The sequence below is a fragment of the Cydia strobilella genome, chromosome 25, assembly GCF_947568885.1.
Source record: "Cydia strobilella chromosome 25, ilCydStro3.1, whole genome shotgun sequence".
Lineage (NCBI taxonomy): Eukaryota > Metazoa > Arthropoda > Insecta > Lepidoptera > Tortricidae > Cydia > Cydia strobilella.
This window is the reverse complement of record NC_086065.1, coordinates 1826499-1853617: the sequence shown is the minus strand read 5'-3', so window position 1 is coordinate 1853617 and position 27119 is coordinate 1826499. Positions and strand designations below refer to the sequence as shown.

Here is a 27119-nt window from a genome sequence, read left to right as displayed (position 1 = left end):
TTTCAGGTTTATATACCTGGATTAAGATAAATGCAATTTTTTGATTAAATCTATTTATACGGCATAACACCGTCCTCGGATCTATATCAATGATCTATGAATCTATAACATTCTAATGCGGATAAGCTCTCATGCGCCGTTTAGTATCGTCAATCGCGCTCTCCGCGGCGCTCCTATTTATTATTATTTAATTAATTTATTTTATTTTAAGTTATATTATTTAAAATGCTGAAAACCGCTGGCGTTGTTTTTTGTTTGGGTAAGATTTTTGTTATTCAATCAAAGTATGGTTCACTTATAATTTTTTAATTATCTATTTTTTTTATTGGACACACGATTATCAGTTTAGTCGCTTGCAATAATATATATACTAAAAATAAAGTTAAATAAAATTACTTAAAAAAATTCTAATGTCATTAAGATTCAGTAATTATTAAGTGAATAAACTGATTGATTCATAATTAACTTATTTCACTTAATATGTGGATTTCAGATTGATAGGACCTTACCTACTTAGTCTACTTACCCGTGAATTAAAAAAAATATTTTTTTGGTAACTATTCATTCTCGCTGAACGTAAATACGGGTATCGGTAGCTATTAACAAAGAGGATATAATAAGATAGAGCGGTACTGTCATAGTAAATTTTGTAACCACTGTAAATTCACTGCCATCTATCGACATACTTTAAAACTAAAAATGAAGATTTAATAAAATACGTTAAAATGTATTTAAATATGGATAAATGTTCTTTCACTGTGTACTTTAAAAGTATAAATAACAAACGAAACCGTCAACGCCCTCTATACGAGAGTAGATCAAAACTAGTGGCACCCTCTGATCGAGAATCAAATTTTCGTGATTTTCGAGGCACGTTTTTTCCCTAAACTGTATCCATCTATTACGGAGTTATATCTATCTTTGCTATTAATTAATGTCCTTTGTCATTATCATTGGTCTTCGTTTAATACGTAGTTGATCCGTAGCAAAGATAGATATAACTCCGTAATAGATAGATACAGTCTAAGGAAAAAACGTGCCTCGAAAATCAAGAAAATTTGATTCTCGTTCAGAGGGCGCTACTAGTTTTGGCGTACAGTCGAATAGATGGCGTTGACGATTTCGTTTGTTATTTAACAATTTTAACGCATATCAGTGAAAGAACATGGGTCAAAATCATAAAAATAATGAATGCAAATAAAAAAATCATTTATCTATATTTAAATACATTTTATCGTATTTTTATAAATCTTCATTTTTAGTTTTAAAGTGTGTCGACAGATGGCAGTGAATTTACTGGGGTTACAAAATTTACTATGACAGTACCGCTCTAGTATAAGTTACTCTATGTCCGTAGTGAACATGAGACTCTGTATAAAAAGCAGGGTGTTTTTTTAAACCCTAAACGAGACAAATGCGAGGTGAATTTATAAGTCACATTGGCACTTGGCAACCTTGGTTACCAACCCCAAAATCGAGGAATTTTTTTGGAAGTTTCATACATTTATTAGGCCCTGTAGACAACATGCCAATCGCTAACGCTACGTACCGAACGAAACGGAACTGTCACTGTCACACTAATATGGAAGAGTGATAGAGACATAAAGCGATTCGATAGCGAAGCGCAAGCGACCGTCACCTTGGCTAGGCCGCCAGGGATATAACCGCGAAAATCGAAGTTCGTCAATTGCGGGCATTTTTCTCTGTCACTCTAATTACGTCTTAATAAAAAAATAAAATAAAATTCATTTATTTCAAGCTGCAAGGCTCATAACCAGTTTTTACAAATATCATAAAATAATATTACCTATACAACAAATATATACAATTATCACTTAAAATTCATCTTAATCTTTAAAGAGAAAGATCCCAGCAATTTGCGAATTTAGATTTTCGCGGTAGGCCCCCTGTTGTCGATTTTATAAGAGAAAGCTAATTTTTTTCACGATTTTGAGGTTTGTCCTATAATGAAAGTTGCTCAGTATGACTTATGTACTATTATATATTCTGTGTCTATGTATACTTACCTCGTTAAAGGCTAAAGGGGCCCACTGACTATCAGTCCGCCGGACAATATCGGCCTGTCAGTTGTTCGGAACTGTCAAATTTTTGTTCTAACTTACAGGCCGATATCGTCCGGCGGACTGATAGTGAGTGGGCCCCTTACGGTTTGTAAAAATACCCCCTATGTTTTGCCATTCGGAAAAACAACTAATTTGTCAATTTTGCTGACATTTCAGCGGCCCTCTCCACCTGCCAGGTGCCGATCGACTTTGCCTACTACCACGATCTCCACTTACCCCACTTTCCCCCGCTCCATCCCACGCTGGCTCGCGAAACCATTCATACGGCCTTCAGCTGCCAGGGCCGAGCACGGGGGTATTACGCGGACTTGGACACTGGATGTCAGGTACAGCTACCATGATCTCCACTTGCCGCACTCTCCCCCGCTCCATCCCACGCTGATCCACGCTCCCCACACGGTCTTCAGCTGTCAGGGCCGAGCACGGGGGTATTAGGTAGACTTAGACACTGGATATCAGGTAAAGTCTACTAACACAATCTCCACTTGCCCCACTCTCCCCCGCTCCATCCCACGCTGGCTCGCGACACCATTCATACGGCCTTCAGATGTCAGGGCCGAGCACGGGGGTATTACGCGGACTTGGACACTGGATGTCAGGTACAGCTACCATGATCTCCACTTGCCGCACTCTCCCCCGCTCCATCCCACGCTGATCCACGCTCCCCACACGGTCTTCAGCTGTCAGGGCCGGGGTATTAGGCAGACTTAGACACTGGATGTCAGGTAAAGTCTACTACCATGATCTCCACTTGCCCCATTCTCCCACGCTGCACCTTACGCTCGGGAAGCTATTTATACGTTCATCTAAATACTGTTTTGTATACTGGATGTCAGGTAAAGTCAAGCTAGTTATATTTAACCGACAAAAATGCATATGCTTATGCTCAAAAGATTTCACGAGAATCGGTTGAGAAATGCGTGATTTCCTTGAACAGCCAGCCATACGAAGGGATTTTTCCTTTAGCAGAAATGGAGACCTTCGCTCTCGCTCGGTCAATAACCTACATGACTGTCTCCATTTTAGCTCGGGCAAATGCTTTCGTTCATTTAGGGGTAATCACGTCGGGGTCACCACTTTAGGGGTATCTGGGAGTATAAATATGAAATGCAAAAGTATTTAATTATTTGTGTGTATTCGTTCAAACACGACGGAGACGACTGAGGCACAGGGTATGCATTAGACCTCCCGTAGTCGCGCGGAATGCTGACAAAGCTTAAGCTATCCCTATAGTTCAAATGGTTCAAATATCAAATATCTTTATTTTGCATAAAATATGGTACAATACAAAATATGGACTTAGTAACTAAGAAGCACATGCATACTTCACCAGCCAGTTGGCATGCAAAAAACACAAACGCGAGCTATGCTACATAGAATTAATAATGCTAATAAATCAAAAAAATATTTATGTCACTTCTTATAATTACAACGTTAAAAACAAATGTCATACTTAATCTAATTACAATTGTCAGAATCTAGCCATATTTGAAATAGTCAAAAAATTCATCAATTGAATAAAAACATTCCTGTATCAACCAACTTAAGTTTACGCTTAAAAAGACTAAGTGCCGGTTGTACCATCCGCACTTGACAGACTGATCATCGTCACCCGGCGCCGCGGCGGTTTACTATGAAACTCTCCATACAATAGATTTTAGCGAACTCTTTAACGATCACAAACAGTTTGTGCAACCGACCCTAAGTGGTAACACTTTCAGATCATCTTGCATTCATTTAGCAGTTTCCCTCAACATTTCGCATTTCTTAATCTATTCTCGTGTATTGTATTGATAATTGTATTTCCCGTGATATATGTAGGTACGAAAGCCTTTTAAAACCCTTCTAGTTAGTTAGTGCTTCTGGGCATTTTCCGCAACTAGACAACTATTGTGTCTATTGTGCCTATTTTGCGTGAAACGATTTAGCATAGATTTAGAATAGAAATCATTTATTCAGACAACACATCAATACAACACATATATAGCAAATACAAGACAAAGATAAACGAAACAGTAGAAATAGAGATGTGAAGCTGAAATGGTCTCCACTCAGCAATGCAGCTGGCACGACTAGCGTGGTCAACGGCGCTGGTTTTCTGTGGAGCCAGCGGAGTGTGCGGGACAGCATAGTTCGGGACGGGACACGTTGTGGACGACGTGATATAATAACATAGAGTACTACTAACATAGATATATACATCGAATTTATATATATATATACAAATATACATAACTTAACTTGTGAATAACTAAAGAACAGAACAGAATAGGTAATAATGACGATAACGGGATCCGGATTTTTTTAATATTTAGCTTCAGGCAGCAAAACTTTGTTGGTCCATTAGGTACGCTTTGAGTCTTGATTTAAAGGAACCTATAGTACTGCTCTGTCGGATTGGTGGCGGAAGATTATTCCAGCACTTCGTGGCAGATTTAGCGCTACTCTAACCCCAGCTCCTCCATGAAGACTAGCAATGTTTTTAGGTTGCTAACTGCCTCTTTTAGTGTGTGTGTATTTGCTCCTGTATACTTCTACCTGTAAAGTACAAACCTTCTAAAGTAAGACCTCTAACTCTCTTGGTCTAACTCTATCTCTAACGGCAGCGACAACCCACCCACTCAGGGGCGTAGTTAGAGGATATGGCGCCCGGGGCAATCACCAAATTTGCGCCCCCTTACGACTGACAAAAGTTTCCCTGCTGCTGCCTTTTGCCCATTTTGGCGCCCCCCCTTAGATGGCGCCCGAGGCACTTGCCCCCCCCTGCCCTCCCATAGCTACACCACTGCACCCACTTTCTCAGCCCCTGAATCCCCCGGTTTTCGTTCTTGACCTATTTGTGTTGTTTCCAGGCATACCACTTCTGCTGGCACCAGCGTCTAGTGGCGACAGACCTTTGTGCTAATGGGACTCTTTTCAACGAGCAGTTCCAGGTGCGTATAGCGTTTTTCTAATAATTGGCACAAATGTTTTTCTTTTCTTTTAAAGTCTTTTAAATTATTTATTAACCGATATTGCGTTATTATTACTATAGAGCAGCCATACCAAATAATGAAATTGTCCTTAACCTACCATGCGACCAAAACGTCGTAAGCGCCGTAAAATCATGGCGCTTACGCGTCTAAGTAGCGAGATTAACGCTCCGCTTCTATGGTTTGTTGTCAAAACAGCAGCAACTGGCGCAAAATACTGGTTCTCTGTGTCGGTTGTTCAAATTTTGATGAAAACTGCAGCTGACTGTACATCCGGCATTAAGAAATACCTTGGAAATATGGGACACTTGGCAACACTGGCGCACGTGTGCAGCAGTCTGTAAGGTAGGATCGCACCGTTTTGACGGTTCGGTACGATAGTGTGGAAGTCCACGCCAGTACTACCTATTCCTAGAACTGCTCCAAGATCGCGGTGCGTTGCGATGGTGCGTTACGGCCTTTAGACTGAAGTTTTTTTCTTTTCAGGTCTGCGATCATTTTTACAACGTGAGATGTGGGTCACCTTTCGAAGATTTATAAAAAGGATGTCAATAAAAATATGAAATATTATTTTTTGTTTTTATTTATAAATGAATATTTCTTAAAATAAAAATGCATAGAAATGCTACATTTGTTATGAACACCCAAGTAGCAAAGTGACGTCAGCGACGTCATAAGGACGTAATAATGACGGCATTATTACGTCATAATGACGTCGCTAACGTCATAATGACGTATAAATGTTACCTGGGCAGATTACTATACATTAATATCTTAATAGTGTCATAAATATCAACACTTTTGGAAAATATCATAATATGTTTAAAAAATAAAAAGTATAAATATGTTTCAAAATTAATTTCATTGTAGACTGGCTTAGGATTAAACGCAAATATCAAAAGAGTTTTAAAACTAAATGACTAAAAGCAATTACGAAAAATCATACTGGTCTTAACCTTCTGTAGGAACGATATTAAGTTACAACCGTAGAAAGTCTTTCACTTAATATAACTTAAACAATAATAACACACAAGACAAAAAACCTAAACTGCTGACAGCCCTATGACTGGATTTGGGCGCGGGCTTGTCTTCTATCTCGTTCTCTCTCATGATCCTGTCCATCTCGTCCAATATGCGCTTCTCTTCTAACGCTAGGGTTGTCGCCTCGTTGATGGTGCGCATGAGAGGGTAGTTGGAATATTCGGGTTCGGGGAGACGGAGGAATAATTCACCGTTTGAGGCTACGTAGGCTGTGCGCTTGCTCAGGTTCTCTAAGCGGTTGGCTGTAAATAATAACAAAATACAACAAAACACAATACAAACTACAAAAGGCCAAGTCACGACAAAAGTAACGCGAGTCACAAGTTTTTTTTTTTTATTTATTATAAACTGATCGGCGATTGGCCCTAGTCACACCTGATGGAAAGTGAAGACAGGGCTTAAGATGGAGCTCACCGGTTCAGTAACAGCCTATTCACTCTTGTTTTAAAGAGACCGAGGTCATATTGATCAGGGAATACAGATGGCGGGAGCGCATTCCATTCCTTAGCCGTCCGTACCAAAAAGGAGGAGGCAAAACGTTTCGTCCGAACGAATGGAATGTGGACCACGAACGGGTGCATACGCTCCCCGCGCCTGGATGTCCGATGATGGAATCAGGTCGTGCAGTTCCTGTGCGCACTCCCCGAAATGTATGACTTGACCGATGGATCATCGCCAAAGAGTCTATGAGCCCGGCGCTCTACTGAGTCCAGGGCCGCCAGCTGATATTTGGCAGAACCGTCCCATAGGTGGGAGCAGTATTCCATGCACGAGCGTACCTGTGCTTGGTATAGGGAGAGAAGCTGATTCGGCGTGAAATACCGCTTCACCTTAAATAGGACACCAAGTTTTTTGGCAGCAGTTTCAGCCCTAGACTCAATAGTCGACCCGAAGTTTAAGTTTGATTTATATGCTCATGCATGGTTCATGCATATTGAAGTGTTGATTTATGTCTATATAAGTGATAACTTTTTACGGCGCCATCTTTTCGAGCGATGGCGCCATACCTTTGGCCTATACTCGTGTAGATGGCGACACCTTTTGATATTGAACAAATTTAACACATATCAGTGAAATAACAAGGATTAAAGTCAAATGGCGTTCTAAAAGTTTTAATCACGTGTCGAAAGATGGCAGTAAGTTTACTATACAAAAAGGATACTTATAGAGCGGTACTGTCATAGTGAATTTTGTAGCCACAGTAAATTCACTGCCATCTATCGACACACGATTAAAACTAAAAATGAAGATGTATAAAAATACCATAAAATGTATTTATAATATGATAAATATTTTTTTTGCGTTAAAATTATTAAATAACAAACGAAACCTTCAACAAATCTATTCGAGAGTAGGCCAAAGGTAGTGGCGCCATTTGTTCGAGAATCAAATTTTCTTGATTTTAGAGGCACGTTTTTTCCTTAGACAGTATCCATCTATTACGGAGTTATATCTATCTTTGCTATGACAGTAACCCTCTATTCTAAATTATCTTTGGTAATAAAGAAAACCCACCATCAGGTAATTTCAAGGTCTTCAGCGCCTCCTTCAACACCGGGCTGTCTCTGATCTCCGCATACGTCTTCGTGAAGACTTCGTAAGCGTTCTTCGTAGTGTCCACTTCGCAGGAGCCTTTGAAGTCATCCGTGTCGATACTCCACACCATGACGCCGCCGAGGCCATAGGACATTGCTAACCTGGGGATTAAAAAACGAGTTAGTGAATCTAAAGGCCGTAACACACCGTCGCACCGCACCAAGGTCATTGTGCGACGCAGCCATAAGTAAGAGCGAGAAAGCGATATATCTTTCTCGCTCTTACTTAAACGTGCGTCGCACAATAACCTTGGTGCGGTGCGATGGTGTGGTACGGCCATAGGGACTGTACACTTGTACAAATTGGACTGTTTCGTTAGGCCTCATCCTCACGAGCGCTTTTTCAACGCGCGTTAAAAAAGCGTTTGAATGACACAAATGGGAAAACATTTATTCACACGATGGCGGAAGCGCTTTTTATCAAGCGTTGTTGCAATACTCTTTGGTCTCTGAGCGCCACCGGAGAGATTAGGAACTATTATTTATAGCTGAGAGCTGTTCACTTTTGCAACAGTTCTGCCATAAGAGATTGGGATTGTCGTCCTTTCTATACCGTCCACCTGCCGGGCTAGCACATGATTGGCGCGACAGTATCTCGCGCGCGACATAGACTATCCGTCCCCCTTTAATTCATACAGTTAGTAAAAGACGGGTAGTCTATCTCGCGGCGAGATACTGTCGCGCCAATCATGTGCTAGGCCTACTGAAGGAAGAGTAACCATGGTAACTCACTTCACTTTGACAGCTATGGATTGTGGGTCGTCATAAGAGATGACGCGTCCGTCATCACGAAGGAAAGGTGTGCTGCTGGCCTCGTCCCATTCACGACGCCAGGAATTCGACTGGTTTGAGAGTTCCATACAAATCTGTAAACGAGACGTTTATTTAGTACAACAAAGATTTCCTTACAACGTTTCCTTACAGATGGGCGCTCTGGACCGCCGCCTTGGTGCAGTCAAAGTATATCTTTCTCGCTCTCACTTATAACTGCGTCCTTAACGCACGTACTGCGGCGCACCTTACACACGATCGAACGTGCGCCGGACCGCACCAAGGTCGCGGTCGGTGCGGCCGTCTGTAGACACTTTTATATGCGGAGACAGCTCACTAAGCTCACAATAGGGTAAATACCCTATTGAATTTCAATGACTGTATTTAAAATAAATTATTTCACACCATGCATGAAATAAAGCACCGGATAATTATTAGAAAACATAGATAGCAGTTATTTTTAAACATAAGTGCTATTTAATAAATCGGATAGAAATATAAAAACCGGCCAAGTGCGAGTCGGACTCGCGCACCGAGGGTTCCGTACTTTTTAGTATTTGTTGTTATAGCGGCAACAGAAATACATCATCTGTGAAAATTTCAACTGTCTAGCTATCACGGTTCATGAGATACAGCCTGGTGACAGACGGACAGCGGAGTCTTAGTAATAGGGTCCCGTTTTTACCCTTTGGGTACGGAACCCTAAAAAGTAGTTGAGTTGACCGTGACGTCATTGTGTAATGTTTCATCAAGTTTCATATAGACTCCATATTAGCAAATCGTTTTCTAAAAAATAAACTGAATTTTTATTTGACTAGTAGTAGGAGAATACAATATTGGAGTTGCAGGCGTCTTTATGCCACAGTGACCGCTTTCTAATGCGCTGACACCTCGTATGTGGGTCATTCTCTGAGTATATGTCTGCGGTTGCGTCTAATTGCCACGGATCTTTACAAACATTTTTATGAGTCGCGGCAATTAGATCGCAGACATATTTTTAGGGTTCCGTACCCAAAGGGTAAAAACGGGACCCTATTACTAAGACTTCGCTGTCCGTCTGTCACCAGGCTGTATCTCATGAACCGTGATAGTTGAAATTTTCACAGATGATGTATTTCTGTTGCCGCTATAACAACAAATACTAAAAACAAAATAAAATTAATATTTAAGTGGAGCTCCCATACAACAAACGTGATTTTTTTGCGTAATGGTACGGAACCCTTCGAGCGCGAGTCCGACTCACACATGGCCGGTTTTTTATTTGAGAATGACCGATGTAACGTCACGAGAGTAAAGTTGCAACCGTTCATTGGCTTTACCAGTACAAAAACGACGACGACTCAACGATGCCACTCCGTTCTATCGCCAAAATAGTTTATAAAATTCGGGCCTTATTTCCTGAAATGGAATTATATGCTAATAAACGAGTGCTTACCTCATTATACCCCATGAAGCCTGCTTCTCTAGTATACGGCCCCTTAAAGCCCTGGCTTTTGACTGGCGTTCTCCCGTACTCCACTTTCCCCACACTGGCGTCCATTAGGTAGAATGTCCGTCCGTACATCGGGAGACCTAGCACCATCTTGTATGGGCTTACTCCGTGGTCTAACATGTATTTAATTGTGTATTCCTGAAAAGAAAAATGTTGATATTAAGTATAAGAAGGGACCGTGCGCGTTGGAGGGTCTGCCATCTTGTGGCCTGAATCGGAACCATAAACATGTACACCACATGTACATTGACACTTCACGCCAAAGCAAGTGCTGCCATCTTGTGGGCTACTTTGGAAGCATAAACTACACATTTACGCCTCGCGCCAAAAATCTGACGTCTCCTGTGCTACCCCCTACAGTTTATGCACGCTCCCTTTCTAAATCTACTGGCCGATATAAAACAGTAGATATGGCCGAAGGCCAAGGGGAGGGCGAGTGGCTTTTAGTTACAAATGTTATTCTCTAGGGGGTTAGCTGCCATGCTTCCCCCTGGCGACGCCCTTGAAACTAGGTGTGGAGTATTCACATCCATAGATGATTACATGAGATGTGGATGTACAGGAGAACACTGAAAATCTCATGGACGGATCGGATAGAGTAACCATTGAGAGCGTGCTGCAGAGAGTGCAAAAGAGAAGAGACATTTTAGAGACTAATAAAGATTCGAAAACTGCAGTACTTTGGTCATGTATTGCGAACTGATAAATACCACCTCCTCCAGCTGATAATACAGGGGAAAATCCAAGGCAAACGAAAACGTGGAAGAAGACGTACCTCGTGGCTCAAAAACCTCAGGTGCTGGTCCAAGATGAGCACCAGATCGCTGTTTCGAGCTGCAGCGTCAAAAGCAAAAATAGTCTTAATGATAGCCAACCTCTGGCAGGAGAGGAGACGGCACCATAAGAAGAAGATTACCACTGTCTTCAGTCATGAGGAAGTGGCCACAGAGAGTTCTTCAGAAACAGGTATTATATACCCAAATAACACTAGACCCTACTCATAGTGTTGTGTTCCTGCCGGTGAGTAAGGTTGCCAGAGCTCAACGAGGGCGCGGAGTGTTACTAATAATGTTTGTGTGTCTGTATAGCCAATAGTCTGTATACATACCACGCTCAGCACATCAGGTTCAGGAGCTGATACAGGAGCGTTGGCTCCAACAAACCCGTCCCAAGTGTGGTATAACATCACCTGGATACTAATAATGTCTGTGTGTCTGTACAGCCGATAGTCTGTATACATACCACGCTCAGCACATCAGGTTCAGGAGCTGATACAGGAGCGTTGGCTCCAACATAGCCGTCCCAAGTGCCGTGGTAGTCGTAACACATCATGTGGATGAAGTCCAGGTACCTGGAATTAGAGTTGACTGTTATAAATACTGCAGTTTCAGCATGAATCACATGATAGGCGTGGTCTCGGCGCGTCATCGTAAACAACGTTCGCCATGTCAGAATCCACGAAAGTTGATATTGGGCTGGCGCGCGCGTCAGTTGACGTCTATAGTATAGCGGTCAATAGTGTTATATGTCTTTAGTTTTCAAGCTGGCCCTTCATTGTCCGATCCGGTATCGGATGTAGGATCCTGTTAGGTCGCGGGGGCGCGCCCGGGCGCCGTCTTTAGCGGTCACGTACACTACAACAAGCATTATACCTACACATAAGCACACAAACAAATATTATCGGTCCGACAGCTAACGGGGGGCTCCGATATGGCTGAATTTATCGAAAGCGCCTTTCCGATATCGAATGTCGGAAGGCGCCTATGACAAAAACAGCTGCAGGAGAGTGCCATTGGCATTAAGTCCGCCTTTTTTGCGTTATTTATAGGATCACTCGTGCGTCTGTCTGTCTGTTCGTCTGTCACAGCCTATTTTTAGTGTTCCGTGCAAAACTTTGTTTTGACAAACGGAACACTTATGGGATAACTTCGGTCTTGCAAATCAGTTAAATGCGTTTTTCTCAGACCGTTTGAGGTAGATACCTAAATTTTGAAACAGTTATAGCAATTACCACCACTAATATCGTAAATAAGTCAAAATCGCTTATTTCTTATCTTAGGGGGAAATTTACGGGGTTGAGAGGGGTAACCAGATTTTTTTTATTTGTAAGAATCGTGTGGGGTACCATTAGAAAGCTTGTAAAAAATTGAGTCGATGGACTGATTTTGACTTCATTTTAGTTACTTACTGTTTTTGACGTATTTAGTTTTTCACGTACGATGTTGTCATGTTTATTGTCAACTTTGACGTATATATTACATTGTTGTTTGGTAAATAAAGATGTAAAGAGAGAGTTTCATATATTATCTTTATGCTTACATAAACCAAATGGACCGTTAAAAACAAGATTTTTATCAATGTTAGTTGGTGGTGTGAATGAAGGTGAAGAATCAGACAAGTGGCAACCAGTCTACAAAGCCCAAATCAAAGCAACACTGGATAACAATCCAAGGTAACTAAGGTACTATAGCGACCCGCCCCGGCTTCGCACGGGTTACTGAAATGTATGGGAATTATCCGTAAATAAACATGAATAAAACTCTAGATTCTAGTTAGGACAAAGAATAATTTTCTGACACATGACATTCTTAGTCTCATCGAATCAACATAGACAATCATGCGGGAGGATACATACCAGTTACACTAAACCTTAACAAATTATGCACCTAAACCTTCCTCTAGAATCACTCTATTGATAGGTGAAAACCGCATGAAAATCCGTTCAGTAGTGCTTGAGTTTATCGCGAACATAAGTACATACACACAAACAGACAGATGCGGGGGGGGGGGACTTTGTTTTATAAGATGTAGCATAGAGTAACTTATACTAGAGCGGTACTGTCATAGTAAATTTTGTAACCCCAGTAAATTCACTGCCATCTGTCGACACACTTTAAAACTAAAAATAAATATTTATAAAAATACGATAAAATGTATTTAAATATGGATAAATGATTTTTTTATTTGCATTAATTATTTTTATATGATTTTGACCCATGTTCTTTCACTGGTATGCGTTAAAATTATAAATAACAAACGAAACAGTCAACGCCCTCTATACGAGTGTAGGCCAAAACTAGTGGCGCCATCTAATCGAGAATCAAATTTTCGTGATTTTCGAGGCACGTTTTTTCCTTAGACTGTATCCATCTATTACGGAGTTATATCTATCTTTGGGTGTAGTGATTATAGTAGTGAACGGCAGTGGGAAGTCATAATCATAGGTGTCTAGAATAATGCTGTCACTGTATTGGTATCGTTTGATTAGAAGATTTTTTTATACCTTAATAGCTCTATTAAACCCAATACGTCGTAATTACCCAGTCGTCCACTATCGTCTTAAAATCTGTTCGAAATACCTTTCAGCAATGATAAAAGCTGCATTTCATAGTTTTTGAGATATGCCTAAAATTCTTTATTCTTTATTCTTTCACAATTGCAATTTAATCCGTCATAACGATGCGTACGATAGTAGATGGATTACCTACGCACGGGACACTTGCTACCGCAGTTATGACTGCGGGCTTGGTCAATTTTTTTTAGTAATAATGATTTATTAAATGCATAAATAAATACAGAGAAACATCCTATATATATCCAAAGATAGATATAACTCCGTAATAGATGGATACAGTCTAAGGAAAAAACGTGCCTCGAAAATCACGAAAATTTGATTCTCGATCAGAGGGCGCCACTAGTTTTGGCCTACACTCGTATAGAGGGCGTTGACGGTTTCGTTTGTTATTTATAATTTTAACGCATATCAGTGAAAGAACATGGATCAAAATCATAAAAATAATTAATGCAAATAAAAAAAATAATTTATCCACATTTAAATACATTTTATCGTATTTTTATAAATATTTATTTTTAGTTTTAAAGTGTGTCGACAGATGGCAGTGAATTTACTGGGGTTACAAAATTTACTATGACAGTACCGCTCTAGTATAAGTTACTTTATGATATATCTTACATTTTACTTCCTTCCGACATCGGATCGGACAATGTGAAAACGCTCTAAATGGCATAACAATCCCGTGTGGTGAGTGTACCTGCTGAGTTTGGAGAGATCGTAGGCGGCGTCCATAGTTTCTTTACCAGCACCAAGTGCCGCTGTCAAAAGGTATTTCTTGGGCTCAAAAGCTTCTGAAAGTTCCTGAAAAAATATTAATAACATTCAAGAGCGCTGGTAACCTAGCAGTAAGAGCGTGAGTCTTTTAATGCGGAGGTTGCAGGTTCAAATCATCTATTGTCAAGTAGCAGTACTGATAAATCCGCTACTTGACGCAAGATGTCCACTACGAAAGTAATAAGCGTTTTTTGGTAAGAAAACTGATGTATGGAGTGAGCACTCTATGCTTACTTAATTCTCAATGCTATAGTAGAGTAAAAGTCATAAAGAGGCGATATGAACAGTAATGTCGCAACCAAGGGCCTGACACTTTGATAGAGAAAGATAGTCTTATTGCGATTCCTTTAAGAGGAAAGAGAAAATAGTGCCATGCTTTGTCTTTATCACCGACCGGGTGGCATCATAGGTAGGAGGCGATGGCGAAATACCGAAATTTATAAGTGAAAGAGAAAAATTCCTATACTGCCCAAATATTTTATATGAATATTCTTTCTCTTACGCCCGGTCGCTCGGTGGCGCGTCTATAACTACTTGTACTATGTTTTTGGTCGCAACAGTATAAACGCAGAACTGCAGTTGACATCTGAATGTCACTTTAACGTATTAGAGATTTAGAGAACGTCTTACTTTAACCAGAGTGACGTAGTTGGCTTTGTCCTCTGGTCTGCCATCTCTTCTCGCAGGGTACTCCCAATCCAAGTCCAGACCATCGAACTTGTAATTACTAAAACCAAAAAAAAATTTAAAAATTAAGAAAGAAATAAGTAGTGAACCGGCACTCGAATATTATCCTTCCAGTAATAATTCCAGTCCAGTGACTGGAATGATGGTCTACTTTTGATTCCAGCTCGCCCAATCCAGCGCCACTGGAATAATGTAGACCGTCAGTCCAGCGCCACTGGAATAATGTAGACCGTCAATCCAGCGCCACTGGGATAATGTAGGCCGTCAATCCAGCGCCACTGGGATAATGTAGACCGTCAATCCAGCGCCACTGGGATAATGTAGGCCGTCAATCCAGCGCCACTAGGATAATGTAGACCGTCAATCCAGCGCCACTGGAATAATGTAGACCGTCAATCCAGCGCCACTGGAATAATGTAGACCGTCAATCCAGTGCTGGATTAAGCGTTAAATGGTGAAAACGTATTGTGTTTTTGTTAACAGTCTCCATAAATTCAATGGGTGATGAAAATGATTGGAATTAATGTAAACGATTCGATCCAGTTCAGTGCTGGATTCGATCACTGGAATGGAAATTCTGTCAATCTAATGTACCTGGGTCAAAATTCTTTTCGTGCTCTTGTTTTTTGTCCCCAAAAAATGTGACGGGGTGGAGTTTTTGTATGAGATGAAATTTATTTTTAATATTTCTCGTGTGAATTGGACAGACATGCAATAGCACTCGATTTTTTTATTTATTTGATAATAGACACAAATACAAGCGTGACAGAGTGGTCAGAAACAAAAGAATACGAAAAGAATTTTTGACCCACCTACCTATGGAAATTGTCACGTGACTTTTTGGAAGATCTTTCATCCGATTCTTTCTTTTCGCTTCGTCGTTTGTCGGTGTACATGGATGTATGGTATGCATGGAGGCAGAAGAGACAGCCGCCCACGTCATCCTCGAATGTCCAGGGGTGGCACAATACTGGGCACAATACCTCGGTTCGCCGGGGTCTCTCCCAGAAGTCGTCGGCAACATCAAGAGTCTGCTAGGCTTCTTGGAAGAGTTGGGTTGGCAAGAGTAGTGCCGGCAACCCATCACGCAAAATAGGCGCAATATATGACGTCGAGTTGCGGAAACCTAGCCCGCGAAAACCTATAACCTATAACCTTGTCGGCGTACGATTGTCATATTGGCTAGGCCCCTAATATTGTAGACACTACTTACTCCAGAAAAACCATAACGCTGGCAATAAAAGTTTTCCTATTTTCTTCGCTGGCAGCCATCTTTGAATACTTGAGCGAACCCTCGTTCCATCCTCCGATGGCGATGGTCACCTTAAAAAGATAAAGATAAAAAAATATGGGGCATTTTCTATGAAAAGGGACCTTATTGTCGATGGCGCTTACGCCGCACAGCGTCGCGCGGCATTGTATTTATTTCGGAGCATCGTTTATAATGGCGTAAGCGCCATCGACAATAAGGTCCCTTTTTATAGAAAATACCACATATAGACAGACGTGACAGTCACAAACATTACAAAAATGTGTCGTTTAATTTCAAACTCGCATAAATCCAAATTAATTTTGTATTAAGCAGATACGTCTGCGAACGATGCTATTGAGCTTAGAAACAAAATAAAAGTATCTTCATTGTCTTGGGTGAGACTTGAACCCACGACTACCGGATCGCTAGCCCAGTGCTCTGCCAACTGAGCAACCAAGACCTTATCCAATACAGTGAATATTTCCACCATATATATATATGAGCCTGAGGGAGGTCCTAGCGATATCTACCGTTAAGTGTTATACTTCTTAAAATCCATCCGGCCCTCTTAGGAAATATCTACCCTATTACCTTGTTTTAATACCAAAATCGCAAAATCTGACAGTTTAAACTGAAATAAATGTGCCGTTTTCAACTAAACCGGTTCTTATTGTCGGTTGTCATTAAAGACGCTATTTCCATAAAGCTTTAATTAGAAATCAACCTTATCGACAACCGACAATGAGGTACCTTTTAGTTGAAAACGTCACAAATGTCATATACGAAGGAAAAAATGACCAAAGCCTCCAGTGTCCAGAGCTGGAATCGAACCAGCGTCCTATCAGCGTCCCCCGTTTACCGGACAGGTGCCTGAACACAAACACAACACAACACAAATTAACACACACACAGGCTGTTTCGTTATTTTTATAGAAAATAATTAAATTTGTTCTTAGAGTATCTGACAGTTTGATTTATTCGAGTTTGAAGTTAAGAGACTCATGTATAGACAACAAAATCAGGGAACATCACGCACGCAGTGCGCATCACGAAATGGACCCAAATCAGCATAATGCTCCCGACACAGTCATTTATGCTTACTGGGCGGCTCCATCCCCTTAAATCATTTTGTAAAACTAATTTATTAAATGCGGCTTCCTCGCACAACGTATAAGCATTGCGATACAGCGAGGAAATGCCGCCAGCATCCTTGGTACAATGCCTCAAGGGCCTATTTTAGATTTAAGCTAGTTATTAATTTCGTTTACGTTGTACCACTGTATATATCTTCATAGAGTAACTTATACTAGAGCGGTACTGTCATAGTAAATTTTGTAACCACAGTAAATTCACTGCCATCTGTCGACACACTTTAAAACTAAAAATAAATATTTATAAAAATACGATAAAATGTATTTAAATATGGATAAATGATTTTTTTATTTGCATTAATTATTTTTATATGATTTTGACCCATGTTCTTTCACTGGTATGCGTTAAAATTATAAATAACAAACGAAACAGTCAACGCCCTCTATACGAGTGTAGGCCAAAACTAGTGGCGCCATCTGATCGAGAATCAAATTTTCGTGATTTTCGAGGCACGTTTTTTCCTTAGACTGTATCCATCTATTACGGAGTTATATCTATCTTTGATGTAAATAATGTGTTTATTAAAAAAGGAAATAAATAAATAAATAAAGAGTTTTGTATTTGTAATGCTAGAGATGAAACCAGCGCTGGTCTTCCATAAGGCCCATTGGTGATAACACGATAGATAACACATAAATGTACAAAAAAACAAGAACCTTCAGGTGGGGGTACCGCTGCTTCAGACCGACGAAGCCTTTGTAGCCAACTTGGCCGTTGTCTTTCTCGATGTCTTGCCAGGGGTCTGAAAAAAAAACATTAAATAATTAAAGGTAAGAATCAAAGGAAGACCAAGACGTGCGTTTTTGGACCAAGCCAAAGAGAAAATCAACGTAGTGACGTATCAGGAGCTCAAAACAGCGGCAGAAAGAAGAACGGAGTGGGGGTTACTCCACCGACAAGAGCCAGGCTCTTAAGAGTTATGATGAAGAAACAACCGCATAAAAGTATATATTGACAAACCAGAATAAAGAACTTCCTCAGGACCAACTGGGTGCGAGTCGGACTCGCGCACCGAGGGTTCCGTACTTTTTAGTATTTGTTGTTATAGCGGCAACAGAAATACATCATCTGTGAAAATTTCAACTGTCTAGCTATTACGGTTCATGAGATACAGCCTGGTGACAGACAGACGGACAGACGGACAGCAGAGTCTTAGTAATAGGGTCGCGTTTTTGCCCTTTGGGTACGGAATCCTAAAAATTAATTGGCCCTGGAGGGAAAGTGCAAAGCTTTATTTTTTTAAAGAAACAAAACTGCATTCAAAGATTTTTTAAATTCGCTTGTCTCGCCCGGGAATCGAACCGACTAAAAATTTCAATAAATAAACACGCTATATTATTCTACTAGTCGATACAGTTAATGTTAACATTTCTGTTAATGACAAGAGCATTTATAACTGTAGTGTGCCGGGGACCTTGTGCTTGAAGAACATTGGATACACATTGAGTACGATTCGTCCACAACGTGTCCCGTCCCGCACTATGCTGTCCCGCACACTCCGCTGGCTCCACAGAAAACCAGCGCCGTTGACCACGCTAGTCGTGCCAGCTTCATTGCTGAGTGGAGACCATTTCGGCTTCACATCTCTATTTCTACTGTTTTGTTTATCTTTGTCTTGTATTTGCTATATATGTGTTGTATTGATGTGTTGTCTGAATAAATGATTTCTATTCTATTCTATTCCCACTTTTTAACACGCTTTTATTAGGTCTACCTGTATGTAACCATATGTAACTATGTAATAAAATCTAAGGTAACTAATTTAACCATCTCCCCGGTTTCCGATGAAGCTGAAAATTTGCATACGCATGTAATTCGGGTGACAATGCAATATAATGGTACCATCGAGCTGATCTGATGATAAAGACAGGAGGTGGTCATATAGGAACTCTGTGATAAAACCACGCAACCTAATTGTGTTTGGGGTTTTTAGAATTGTCTCGATGAGTATTAGTTGCCTGTGGAAAAAAGTACAGTCAGCGATAAAAGCTTGTATCAAAAATATATTTTTTGCCAAAAACTTGTTCCTATATCTATGATTCCCACCGACGCGTCCGGCTAGAGTCGGGCCGCGCCGGAACGCATTTTCAATGTGCTTATACATTATGACTTCTTTTTTTTATAGCCTATTAGTGTGTCCCACTGCTGGGCAAAGGCCTCCCTTTTTTCCCGCCACTTGGCTCTGTCCAACATTCCACAACATGCACAGTATGCTGTTTAAAAACGTGAAAAATTACCACTTACCCATAACCTTAATGGTATTAGTGCTTTCATCCAGTCCAGCAAAGGAATACACAAGGTGTGTACACAAGGAAGGCTCCAGGTCGCCAATGTCGTATTTCCCGGCATCGGGCCGGTAAGTTGCCCAGCTGGCAACGTAGCACACTACCACTTTTCCATGCATGGGGCCTGGAAAATTAAATTGTTTGTCAATAATTTGTTGAGAGATTACTTTTAGGGATAAATTTGCCTGTGTACCTAACACAGATAAATTCATAGAAGCATGAAGTTTATATTTGAACGAAATATGTTTTATTCGGATGTTTGTTACCGTTATATCATGTTACAAATGCATTTCCGTTTTTAAATTACCATTTAATTATTTAAAATTATAAATAAAAAGTACAAAAATTTGCCCGCATAACGCTCGAAACGCCACGTGACGTCACGCGTTCGACAGATTAGTGTCATTAGTAGCAAACGTCAGTTGGGCCGCCCAACGTGTGACGTCATCACGCTCTGTCGAATTCGCGCCAAAAATTATGAGCGTTTCAACCGCTCAAAATTTTTTAACATTTTAAATATTTTTTAATAAAATAATGTTAAGGTTTACAAAAGTATTTTTATCATTTCCGGTGTTCCAACGATATAAATTATGAATCCAAAAATAAAAATAAATTCATGCATGGAGCTAATTATAATACATTCTCACACAAATTGATTAAGTGTCACAGTAAGCTCCAATAAAGCTTGTGTTGCGGTTATTTAATTAGACAATTAAGTATAATGTATAATGATTAATGTACCTACCTACTTACAGAGTAATCTTAATTTCAATTTATTTATTTTACTTGAATATTACACAGTTGTTATGGTTACATGTCATTGGTACGTGAGCCACCTAAGGGCGGCACCAGAGAGCGGATCAGCTACAAGCTAATAACGTGAATTAGAAATTGCCTACTCCAGAGCACACAGTCGCTGTGGCCGAAATCGGTCAGGAGAGCATCATTCATCATCATAGGCACATATTGTAGCTATTAAGTGTAGGTACATGCATGTATGATCTACCACAATATGGCATGCAAAATCTTAGACTAACTTAAAAGGTACTTATTAAATCACATTTAGAAACGGGTCTATCGCGAATTTATTTTGTTACCTTTATTTACCGACGTTTCGACACAGGTTTCACTGGTCGTGGTCGCGGCTAACTGACGTCCCAGCAAAATGTCAAAACAGAGATTTGTGTGACTACCCCACGAAAAGTGCATTTAAAGTTCGAGGTAGACATCACATTTTCAAACCACCCACTACACATAAAAGTTAATTATTGTCAATAGTCCGACACACAACACTCACAACATCCGCGCACACATCCTAAGGTAGATCCCTTGGCTTTAACTTCTGGATGGTCCCCAAGTTGCCAATAAGTTAAAACCATCTTCCCTATTAAAATTTCTGGGATGCTTTTTGATTTCAATCGCTTCTCGCACAATTCGAGGATAATAATGGCGTTCAGTGGAGACAACTTTTGGTTTGGTTTATGAAAAGGTACTACTGGTACTAGGTACATTATACTCTTTAGGTACCTACTCTGTAGGTACATTGTACATTATCTGTGTGAGTGTGACGTGTGACCCTGTTCTACTATTTCGGTGACATGAATCGCCGAGCGTGACAAATATCTCGAGCATGAAACGTCTTTGTGTACGGTAACTCATCTTTTCGGTAATAGTGGTACTTGATGGGAAAGTAACGTATTTAGGTAAAATGTAGCGTGAAACCGCAGGCACTTTTACCGTTTAAATATGTCCCTTTAGCCAAAGATAGATATAACTCTGTAATAGATGGATACAGTCTAAGGAAAAAACGTGCCTAGAAAATCAAGAAAATTTGATTCTCGAACAGATGGCGCCTTTTGGCGCCACTTTGGCCTACTCTCAAATAGATAGCGTTGACGGTTTCGTTTGTTATTTAACAATTTTAACGCATATCAGTGAAAGAACATGGGTCAATATAATATAAAAATAACTAATGCAAATGTTGCAAAAAATGAAAATCATTTATCCATATATAAATACATTTTTTGATATTTTTATTTTTAGTTTTAATCGTGTGTCGATAGATGCCATAGATGGCAATGAATATACTGTGGCAACAAAATTTACTATGACAGTACCGCTCTATCCTATAAATCCTATTAAGTATATGCTTTTTGATAATGCGTAAGCGCTAACCGCCATAAGGTACCTTTACCCGTGGGACGTCACATATCTTTACTATTTCATATCTAGTGAATCTCTAATTCATTTCCCGAATCGCGCCGTATATTAATTAAAATAATGATAAATTGCTTTGCTAATCCGTGATAGTATTGTGTTTCCAAAATTTTATATTTAGTTCAAATGGCGCGTAAAAGCTGTGCGTCACGCCCCGTCGCAATAACATGGCAAGGTTAAACCTGTCACAAAACCGGAATGGGTTCGAATGACCAAGACGACAATTCGAACTTGCATTTTGATATCTAAATGATACCATTTAGTTATTTTGCGTCTACGCGTCTCGCTCTAATACATGTACAAACAAGTACGAGTGACATGCACGTGCGAATGATAGCAAAATTACTTCATTTAAATAATACTTAATTCACGAAGGCTGATATTTATTTATTATTTTTATTTATTTTGATACGCTAGCAGCTCTTGAAGTTGACGCGTGTATATCGAAGCACTTAAATTTTATTTTGCACTTTTCAAAGCATATTAGCTCTAGCATATTTTCTTGTAATTTCATACAAAATTATAAGGACAGTAGACCTTTAGTCAAACTCTCTCTATCTAGAGTTTTGAATGATTCACGGTTAGTTTCACTAGACTTATATTGACCGAGATATAGACCGTGATTACCTTTTGTATTATTTGTGAGCTCCCGATATTTCGACGCAGTTACATGCATCATGTTCACGGGTGACTGAAGATAGCGGGTGGGTGTCAAAGTTGTGTAGACAGCGCTCTGTCTACCCTCATTCTTGCGCGTCGGCTGCGTTCACTTTCAACGTTACCAACGGTCGCATTCACACTTGTTGGTCCGGTCGCGTTCACACTCGTTGGTCTGTCCAAACACACTACACTCACGGTGTCACTACGCGTGTTTGATTCGGGAGCTCACAAATAATACAAAAGGTAATCACGGTCTATATCCCGGTCAATATAAGTCTCTCTCAATCTGTCAAATTCTACTGTGAATGGCAAATAATCATGTTTGTGTGAAGTCAAACCAAGAAAAGTGCAGAGATTTTGACAGCACACGCAGTGCAGGTGTTATTTTAAACGTCAAACTTCTATGAAATTATGACGTATAAATAACACTTGCACTGCGTGTGCTGTCAAAATCTCTGCAGACTTTTCTTGGTCTAACTCACAGGTTTACATTCACATATATATGACTTTTTGTTTTCGGTCAACGTCCCAACGGTTAGATACCGATATTTATGACAAAGTTAATCTAGTAACAAACGCAAAAACTTCAGATAATGGAAACTATTAATTTTACAATACTGTGACGTTATAAGGTAGGTAAAGGGAATGGTATTTTTTGTAATTAATGTACCTAATATAGTAATTGTCCAATATTAACCAATTTATTTCATTAATGAAGTGATTCATTTATCAAGTGAATCATTTGGCAAACATGTGTGGCATAAAATGTGTGGCAGATTCTCAGAAATACATGTGTTTACTAACTTATAAAACTGAATCAATTTCAGGGTTATCTAGAAGAGATAACTGAGTTGAACTGGCTAACTGCGTAGCCACAATGACGATTGTTCGCTCCGTGGCGAACGAAACGGTTTTATCTTTATCAGTTTTGCGACAGTGACAGGAGCGTTAACGATTGGCATGTTGGCTACGCACCCTGTTGCATATCATGGTTTGATTGGATGCTTAATTTTTCGATATTTTTTACGCAATTTGATGTGTATTAACTATTCGATTATCAAATGTTTATACAAGTTAACATTTGTATGGAATTTGTTTTTCGCTCTTATCTTTTATAATAGCCAAAAAATATCAAATAAACACCAAAAACTTTATTGCACATAAAAGCCTTCCGGGGCAGCTATCACTATACTGCCTGAAAATGTTGGAATAACGTGCCGCCGCCAATGACTTGAGGAACCTGCAAAGTATTTATAGTTTCAAAACGAAGCTTAAACAGTACATGCTTAGCCACCAACTTAGCCAGGAAACCTGCTTACACGATACAAGCTGCCTGTAGTTTTTGCTTTTACTTACCACTTAGATTACGTTCCTTCTGCATGGCCATGGCACATTACTTTTAAAAATTTCTTTCTCGCCCTCTTGCGATTGTCTGTAAGCAGTCAACTCTAGATCGATACAGTATTGCTTTTGTTCTAATAAAATCAACTTGCCTTAGCTGTCATTTTAGTTTAGTTTGCGTAGCTGCCGCATAGCGCTAGTTATAATCTCAGGCGTAATGTACGGCCAAGTTGAGTTTGGCCCGATATAACAGCTGTACGTAATACTAACATTTATTGTAAATAATTATATATTTTTAACTTATTTCTGTCTTCGTCTTTTGTATGTCATATACTAATTTTGTTGTTTTTGTTGTCATATATTAATTTTGTAGTTCTTCTTGTTACCTGTCGTGATTGTTTCACCGGATGGTCTCACCGGAAGATCAGCGCTGGAAGTCGCCAGCAACATGCTGAGGTGAGACCATTTCGTGGCACTTTTTCTTTCTATGTTTCTCTGTTTTGTATAATTTTCTATTTTTGTGTTTGTGCTAACGAATGAATTATTTCTATTATATTATATTCTAAAGAGTACAACAGGCGGACTTAATGCCATTAAAGACATTCTCTACCAGTCAACCATAGGGCTAAGCAGAAAAGCGTCAAGCACCCATGCACTGAGAAAAAACCGGCCGACTCGCGTTCTAAGGGTTCCGTACATTACACAATTTAAATTAAATTAAATTTCTTTATTTGACAGACAACATATGGTCCATAAATTTGTTAGTTATAGCTTTTACCTTATGTTAGTAACAACAACAACAGTAACCTAATAAAAATATTTAATAAATTATAAACAAAAACGACTTGGTCCGCTGACCCATTACCCATAACAAAGGACAATCTAGCTTATTAGCTATCATGTTTAGAATGCTGTTGCTACTCCCGCGCACTCTGTCAAGCAGTGAGGCCGTTTTGTTTCGCCGCACGGCATCGAAACCGTCTGTGCGCGCCTCGGCGAACATGGACGATGCGCTGCAGAAACGCGGCAGTCTCAACAGCATTCTAAAAGCATTATTGTATTGAATGCGCAAGGCATTGTTAGCTCGCTGAGTATATCTCACCCACAGACTTGACGTGTACAGTGATGTACAGTAAGCTTTGAAGAGTGTGATTTTGACTTCATCTGTACACCGAGCAAATCTGCGGGCTAAACAATGTATTTTTTTTTATGTGAAATGTCTTTAAAAAAACCCGTAGATCAAAAACTAGGTAATTAAGTCCGACTCACGCTTGACTGCACATTTCTAATAGGTTTTCCGGTGATCTATAGGTAAAGATCTATTTTGTGTATTTTTTTCAAAATCTTTGAACCAGTAGTTTCGGAGATAAAGGGAGGGAATGGTCCTTTTTTATCTATTTTCTTGAATAACTTCTAAACTATTTATCTTAAAATTATAAAAAAAATATATTTGAGATTCTCACAATGTGCTCTTTCATTTAATATATAACACGATATAGTTTGATAAACTTTACTTTTTAATTTTCTCATTTACCCCCCAAAAGTGGCCCCCGTGTTTAAAATTAATTTGTTTACGTTACATGTCCATCTTTGGGTCACAAACTTACATATGTGTACCAAATTTCAACTTAATTGGTACAGTAGTTTCGGAGAAAATAGGCTGTGACAGATGGACAGACAGACAGACAGACAGACAGACGCACGCGTGATCCTATAAGGGTTCCGTTTTTTCCTTTTGAGGTACGGAACCCTAAAAAAACAAAAAAAAATGTAACTTTTGAGCGAAGTAAAACTTCTATACATAAATAATATGATTAATTATACCTTATGTTATGACTATGAGTACACTAAATATATATATATAAGGATAAGGATCTAAAATGTCAATCCAGAGTGGAAAATAGGGAGCTTCCGGAGCTTCGTTTTCTATGGAAAGCATCACGTGATCACCTGTCATGTCATAGAAAAGTAAGCGCCGGAAGCTCCGGCCCGGACACGCCCCGGTCTAACGTGAGTCATCCTATAGGGACTACGTTTTTATGGCGAACCGGTCGTTTCTTTTCCACTTTCAGTGCCAAGCCAAGCGCCCCATTTCCAATACAAAATGAACCCACGCAGCGGGTTCTTGGGTAGTTCATTTCATGTATTTAGATAGTAAAAAAATCTAGTTGACCTGTATAGTATTGGTTTATAAGTATAGGTATATGAATCTTCTCAAATGATTTTTACGCCTGAGACCCTAATCTGTTAAACAAAAGCCATTGTTTCTTTTTTGTGAGCGGTCGGCCATTGTCAGCGACTGCCATCTGACCTTACAACCCAGAGGGTAAACAAGACTTTATTGGGATTAGACCGGTTTCCTCACGATGCTTTTCTTTACCGAAAATCGACTGGTAAATATCAAATGATATTTCGTACAATAAGTTCCGAAAAATTCATTGGCACGAGCCGGGGTTTGAATTGAACCCGCGACCTCAGGATTGAAAGACGCACGCTCTTACCGCTAGGCCACCAGCGCTTTATACGTAGTCTATATATTGGTACTTAATTACATAAATATTTATTTATGTACAATTCATACATTTACGTAGCCACATTGTTTAAAGCCATCTCAAATAGACATCTTAAAATGTGACGAGCTGCGGCCGCTAGGGTCCAAAAAATGCCCTTCAAATTCCTTCGCGTCTTTTCAAGGCCACATATGGTTCAGATCTCCCTGAGATTAAATATTGAAGCCCACTATATTTATCGCAATAACGTAGGCATTTTCTGTAGAGAAAACGTTCTCACTACGGGGAAGAACAATTGTGAGAAAAACTTCAGAATCACTATTATTTAACTTAAAACCTAGAATATAAACAGTTAATTTCAAAACATTTCTCAAGAGAAAAACGTTGCAATTTAACCCTGAGTGATAAAAATCCCTTCACTTACCTCCCAAGGTCTGGCCGTCAAGAACGGACGCCATCGCCGCTACAATTAAAAAAAACAATTCCACTCCCGCCATTTCACACGTAAACAAAAAACAAACGAAATCCACGGAACAGAAATAATATTTTAAAATTCGAATTTGGAACACAACGAACGCGGACGCGGCATCCTCACGACTAGGGTTTGACATTTGTTGCACGTTCTAGTAAACTTACCGGTTCTTTCATTGCCATTCTATTTTCAACCTTAACTTTAAGTATTAAGACTCATTTCAGCTTGTGTTATAATTCTCAACCGGTTCGCTTAATCACTTTCCCCTGCTATTCCGTTTATGAACTTTATATTCATGTCTTAAGGTGTATTTACGATTGTGTGGTGTTGTGTAAATGTAAAAGTATGTCCATTTGAGCTGAACATATCTCTTTGTGCAAGCAAGTCTGCAATTTCTTTGTACAAAAAATTATATAATAATGACACGTTGGACTTTCAGGTACGTGTGAACTGCGAAAA

General features: G+C 39.7%; 2 protein-coding genes and 1 non-coding gene across 5 annotated transcripts in view; 1 reads left to right on the top strand and 2 right to left on the bottom strand.

The window, feature by feature from the left end:
* The window catches only part of LOC134752816 (probable chitinase 2), a 483068-nt gene extending 456271 nt beyond the window's left edge, over window positions 1-26797 (bottom strand). Inside the window, exons 1-11 of one of the 2 annotated variants that reach the window (XR_010128771.1) lie at window positions 26613-26797; window positions 19420-19584; window positions 17832-17917; window positions 15985-16094; window positions 14715-14811; window positions 14008-14111; window positions 11198-11306; window positions 9899-10093; window positions 8425-8558; window positions 7613-7794; window positions 5945-6339 (exon numbers count right to left, since the gene is read on the bottom strand). Coding sequence is in view for 1 of the 2 variants with exons in the window: in XM_063688566.1 (XP_063544636.1) it covers window positions 6059-6339; window positions 7613-7794; window positions 8425-8558; window positions 9899-10093; window positions 11198-11306; window positions 14008-14111; window positions 14715-14811; window positions 15985-16094; window positions 17832-17917; window positions 19420-19584; window positions 26613-26685 (1536 nt within the window). In the remaining variant the exon portion in view is untranslated. Of the gene's footprint in view, window positions 1-5792; window positions 6340-7612; window positions 7795-8424; window positions 8559-9898; window positions 10094-11197; window positions 11307-14007; window positions 14112-14714; window positions 14812-15984; window positions 16095-17831; window positions 17918-19419; window positions 19585-26612 lie in introns of those variants that run through there. The other variant, XM_063688566.1, reaches the window with a different exon arrangement.
* On the top strand, window positions 101-5626 carry LOC134752901 (U-scoloptoxin(01)-Cw1a-like). Of its 2 annotated transcripts, XM_063688680.1 has the most exons (4): window positions 101-259; window positions 2241-2410; window positions 4937-5017; window positions 5543-5626. In XM_063688680.1, the coding sequence occupies exons 1-4, from the start codon at window positions 226-228 to the stop codon at window positions 5594-5596; spliced, it is 339 nt and encodes a 112-aa protein (XP_063544750.1). In that variant the 5' UTR covers window positions 101-225; the 3' UTR covers window positions 5597-5626. The 2 variants fall into 2 exon arrangements, 1 of the variants encoding a protein (XP_063544750.1); XR_010128773.1 differs by lacking the exons at window positions 101-259; window positions 2241-2410 and adding an exon at window positions 2557-2683.
* On the bottom strand, window positions 16411-16483 carry Trnaa-agc (transfer RNA alanine (anticodon AGC)). Its single transcript has one exon. It is a non-coding gene; the product is annotated as a tRNA-Ala (tRNA).
* Window positions 26798-27119: the final 322 nt, after the last annotated feature.

Coding starts and splice junctions, on each gene's coding strand:
- LOC134752901 (XM_063688680.1), top strand. CDS start 226: ATGCTGAAAACCGCTGGCGTTGTTTTTTGTTTGG. Junction 2,411..4,936: donor ACTTGGACACTGGATGTCAG/GTACAGCTACCA, acceptor TGTTGTTTCCAG/GCATACCACTTCTGCTGGCA. Junction 5,018..5,542: donor TTTTCAACGAGCAGTTCCAG/GTGCGTATAGCG, acceptor TTTTCTTTTCAG/GTCTGCGATCATTTTTACAA.